This window comes from Euphorbia lathyris, chromosome 6 (genome assembly GCF_963576675.1).
Source record: "Euphorbia lathyris chromosome 6, ddEupLath1.1, whole genome shotgun sequence".
NCBI classification, from domain to species: Eukaryota; Viridiplantae; Streptophyta; class Magnoliopsida; order Malpighiales; family Euphorbiaceae; genus Euphorbia; species Euphorbia lathyris.
In genome coordinates, this window is record NC_088915.1 from 36,184,505 (window position 1) to 36,189,966 (window position 5,462).

The 5,462-nt window shown below is 35.4% G+C and overlaps 1 protein-coding gene across 1 annotated transcript; it reads left to right on the forward strand.

The window, feature by feature from the left end:
- Positions 1-1,432: 1,432 nt before the first annotated feature.
- LOC136233119 (laccase-4-like) lies at positions 1,433-4,197 on the forward strand. The gene is made up of 3 exons (XM_066022692.1): positions 1,433-1,647; positions 2,360-2,511; positions 2,600-4,197. Exons 1-3 carry the CDS (start codon positions 1,555-1,557, stop codon positions 4,020-4,022), a joined length of 1,668 nt encoding a protein of 555 aa, XP_065878764.1. The 5' UTR covers positions 1,433-1,554; the 3' UTR covers positions 4,023-4,197.
- The last annotated feature ends 1,265 nt before the right edge of the window (positions 4,198-5,462 follow it).

The following is a 5,462-nucleotide window of genomic DNA, read 5'->3' on the forward strand; positions in this document are numbered from 1 at the left end:
TATCGATGGGGGCTGGAAACATAATACTACATTACAAATGGAGAGAGAGTGACTGAGGCTTATTAAGTAAGATGAGAATCCAATACATATAGACGCGTTTTAAAGCTGTGTGGTCCAAGGTGTTAGATTTGGCCAAAGCAGACAATATCTACACGGTATTGAGACATGATGTTACACATGCTGTTAGGTGTCATTGTTTCATTGGATTTAAGGCCTTCGGACCGTTATGGTGTCAGTCGGTGCGCTATGTCACATATCCAACGTCCGTTTACCATGATCCAACGGTTACGCTTCCTTCGTTGCACGAGCACTTGGATTGAGTGGATATCAATTCACGTAGCAGGAGGGTACCGTCCGCATCTTTAAAGAATATATATTTACTTTAGGTCAGACTATTCGTGTGAGTCTTTATGATCGGAATGGTGATATTGATTCACGTATAAGAGAAGCTTCTACGAAATATTTCTTAGGTATCATTAGTTATTAAAGTTCTCTTTTTATGTGTTATTTTGAAAATCGCCCATTGAAGACCAAAACCTCAAAAAATAAAAGATGAAATTGATATATGTTTAAATGAAAGAAATTAAAATTTTTTATGAAGAAATAAAAGAATAATGTTGTTCATTATCATGAACTTGACCCTAGTATGGATTAGACCTAGCTGAACCTTTTAGTGAACTCTTCGGTTCTAAAAGAATATGAAACTATATATGATTATTTCAAAATAAAAACAAAAAGTTACCAAATTATAACAATTTCAGTTATATATTTTAAGGTACTCTTGTACGCCCATGGGTATCTTTCTGATACACTTTCTCAAAGATCAAAAAGTGGGAATTAAGTTTAATTAGGTTATATTTTTATATACAAATAACAATACTCAGTGCCAATTTAATCAATTTAGTCCAAAAAAGAAAAAAAAAAGAAAACTTAAGTTAATACATAAGTTGGAAGCATAATTTTTATTATTACTTTTCAATACATTACCACACGAGAATGTCCAAAATTAATGGTTTTCAATACATTACGGCATGGAACTGGCCATTAAAGCGTGTACAACACAAATTCAAATTCATGGTATTATATGTTTGTCTGAAACACTTAGCAAGTAATAAGTAAGTGAATTGTTACAGCTAAAAAGAGTTAATAAAAGTAGGTTGATCAGGTGTAGATTTAGATAATACGGTTGGACACCAAACCCAGGTTGAGGAGCAGCTAGTCAATTGAAGCTTAGCTTCAAAAACTCTCTTTTAACTACTTTGTGTACTACTCAAGTAATTAACCACTTTCTAGTTTCCACTCACTTTTCCTTTCCTTCTGCTTCTTTTTTTATACTACTTTTTTATACATACAACTTGCTATCTTTTTAGTGTTATTGTTTCTAGTCTACCTAATTGCCTAAAACGACATTGCAGCAAATACTATAATCTCAACTATCCCTTTATAAGCTTTCAATAACATAAGTTTATACAAAAATATAAACATATCAACTTTCTTTCTATATTTCTGCATAGGAATTTCGTATAGAGATATATAGACTTACGACCGGAAAAGATGGAGTTAGCACCGTGGATTAGACTTTTACTGGTGGTGGCTTGCCTATTTCCGGCATCAGTTGATTGCATGGTTAGGCACTACAAGTTCAATGTAAGTTTTTCTTTATGCATATTTGTAATATAATGGTATTCTCAAAATATTCATAACAAAATGTCTAATATAGTCCTGATTAGGGACGGTTCATATTGGGCGACATCAGCATCACTATTGATGTGGTGTAATCACATTGGTCCGTACAGTGTGTCCGAAACCACATCAGAATCATGTAGTAAAAAAGTTCAAAATATTAGTTAAATCTCTAATGTATAGCATTTTACAGACTAAAATTTGATTAGTGTCTAAATGAAATTCAATATGAATATTGGTTATTCATATTGTTGTTGTTTTTTTAAAACCCTAGCATGCTATAATAAGTAAAAATTTAAGTTTACAATAATAAGTGAGTAATTATATAAATGATGATGATTATTATTGGAAAACCAGCAATGCAAGAAAGTTATAGCTGGCTGTGATGAGACATATATATGGTTTAGGTTGACAGTCTTTTCAACTAACGTTATGAGGAAATAAAATTGCAACCCTTATATATACTATATATATATATGTTTATAAAAAAATGTTGTAGGTGTTTGTTATTTCTAAAATAAATCATATATTTTTTATCACGGAAAACGAGCAACAGCCATAAAGCTTAATTGTATTCCTTAAATTGTTTCAGTTGTTGGAAGGAAATGGAATGTTTTAGTCAATATATATATATATATTATTGAAAATGATGTTTGACAGTAAAAATGGTGTGCAGGTGGTGATGAAGAAAACAAATAGATTGTGCTCAAGTAAATCAATAGTAACAGTGAATGGTAAATTTCCAGGACCCACTATTGTTGCAAGAGAAGATGATACTCTTCTTATCAAAGTGGTCAACCATGTCAGCTACAATGTCAGCATCCATTGGTCAGTCACAATCACAATCACAGTCACTCTAATTTCTGTTTTTTAATTACTGGCGAAACTAGATATGATATGGTGTTGTGAAATGCAGGCACGGGGTGAAACAACTTCGAACCGGATGGGCAGACGGTCCAGCATACATAACACAGTGTCCAATTCAACCGGGGCAGAAGTACGTGTACAATTTCAATGTAACAGGGCAGAGAGGCACCCTTTGGTGGCATGCTCATGTACTGTGGCTTAGGGCTACTGTCCATGGTGCTATTGTTATATTGCCTAAGCGTGGAGTTCCTTATCCATTTCCAACTCCTCATAAAGAACAAATTATTCTATTGGCTGAATGGTGGAAATCTGATGTTGAAGCTGTTATTAACCAAGCCACCAAATCTGGATTAGCACCTAATGTTTCTGATGCTCACATCATTAATGGTCATCCTGGTCCTCTCCCTTCATGTCCTTCTCAAGGATTCACCTTACCAGTTGATTCTGGGAAAACCTACATGCTTAGAATAATCAATGCTGCACTTAATGAAGAACTCTTTTTCAAAATCGCCGGCCACCTACTCACCGTCGTTGAAGTTGATGCCACCTATGTCAAACCCTTTAAAACTGACTCAATCCTAATCGCCCCAGGCCAAACCACCAACGTTCTTCTCACCGCTGACCACACTTCTGGCAAGTATCTCCTCGCAGCCGCCCCATTCATGGACGCCCCTATCGCAGTAGACAATGTAACTGCCACCGCCACTTTACATTATTCCGGTACCCTTTCTAGTTCGGCCACCATCACCACCCTCCCTCCGCCACTAAACGCCACCGCAATAGCTACAAACTTCTCAAACGCGCTTCGTAGCTTGAACTCCAAGAAATATCCTGCCCTAGTCCCATTAAAAATTGATCATAACCTTTTTTTCACCATAGGACTAGGTGTTAATCCTTGTTCTACTTGTGTTAACGGAAACCGAGTCGTGGCGGATATTAATAATGTAACGTTTATTATGCCTAAGATTGCTCTTCTTCAAGCACATTTCTTCAAGATTCGCGGCGTTTTTACGGACGATTTTCCGGCAGTTCCGTCGGTAACATACAACTATACGGGGACACAGCCTACGAATTTTCAAACAATGAACGGGACGAGGCTTTATAGACTTAGTTATAACTCGACGGTTGAGTTAGTTTTACAAGATACTGGTATGATTGCAGCTGAAAATCATCCAATTCATTTACACGGTTTCAACTTCTTTGAAGTTGGAAGAGGAATTGGTAATTTTGATCGGAAGACAGATCCTCAGAAATTCAATCTTATAGATCCTGTTGAGAGGAATACTATTGGTGTTCCTTCAGGTGGATGGGTTGCTATAAGATTTAGAGCTGATAATCCAGGGGTGTGGTTCATGCATTGTCATTTGGAAGTTCATACAACTTGGGGATTGAAGATGGCTTTTGTGGTTGATAATGGAAAAGGACCAAACCAATCAGTTCTACCTCCTCCACCTGATCTACCCAAATGTTAATTAGATTTTCATTTTTTCAAACATTCTCAGAATACAAAATTATTTCAAACGATGGTATATATAGTGAGCTCTTTAAAACCTCATAATAACAACACTTGTTTCCAGTTTTTTTTTTTTTTGGCTGTACTCCGACTTTGAAATTAATAAAAGCAAAGCTCTTTCGATTTTCTTTTAATTTTGTAATTGTAATTTCTATTGTTCTCCTCTCATTTTGATTCAAATGTTGTATATTACTTTCAAGTCTGCACTTATGCAAGATACTAATTAAAACTTCAAGAAGAATTGATAAATTTTGCTCAACACATAAGGAGTTAAGTCCACTAACTTTTTCTATGGCCTCATGTTTGGAAATATTTATGGGCTTTCTATGGACATAGACCCAAAACTGTCAAACGACCCAAATCCAACTCGGAAAAATAACTGAAAATAACAAAACAAAACTAAAAAAACCATTGAAGAGAATCCCCATTTAAACCATGCTGGGCTACATCCGCACCTCTGTTTCCTTCATGCTAGTTGGTCATAGAAGCTATTATCCCAAGACAAACAAGCCAACTTGAACGGATTTCTTATCTTGAATTAAGAAAGTTCACAGCAAAGGTTGAATCATGTGAATAGAGAGAGATGGCCTTACATGTGATGGAGAGAGGGGTTGAGAAAAAAAAAAACAATAGTGAAGCTTTTAACCATAAACCAATAAGGAAGGAGATTCTTAAGCTAATCCTTGAATGGATTTACAAACTAAATTTATTGTAGAAATTTAAAAATCTCCAATTGATAAGGATGGACCTTAACTCTCTCAAGGAGGAATTTTAATTTGATGCCGTTGAATTATGAAAGTCAACTGTAAACCCGCAATTGGATAGAAATAGGATCAAAAGGGGGTGATTGTCTCGCTAACTATCTGATCCCTAAGTCAATTTGAGATGAGACTCAATGATGAACACAACAGTAAATTAAAGTTGTAATATAAGCTTAAAGAATGAATGAAGTAGTGTAGATTAAAGCTTCTTCCTCCTCTCTCCCTTCTCTTCTTCTTCTTCCTCCACTCTTCTCTTCTTCTTCTTTTTTTCCCTCTTTCTATTTTTTTTTTTTAAAAAATTGATTCCAGAATTCTGGAAATGTCCAGAACTCCGTTAGAAATTTCCAAAAATTCTGGAAATGTCCAGAACTCCGCTGGAAATTTCCAGAAATTCTGGAATCCAAATTTAGAAGAAGAAGAAGAAGAAGAAGAAGAAGAAGAAGAAGAAGAAGAAGGCTCAGGAAGAGAGAGGAAGAAGAGGAAGAAGAAGGCCCACGAAGAGAGGGAATAAAAAAATAAAAAAATTTAATTTTTCCCGTTTTACCTTTTGCCACGTCAGCGCATTTAACGGTGTTAAGTCATTTTCCGTTTTTCGGGTGACGGCGTATAACACAATCCTTTTTTTGTAAAACCAAACC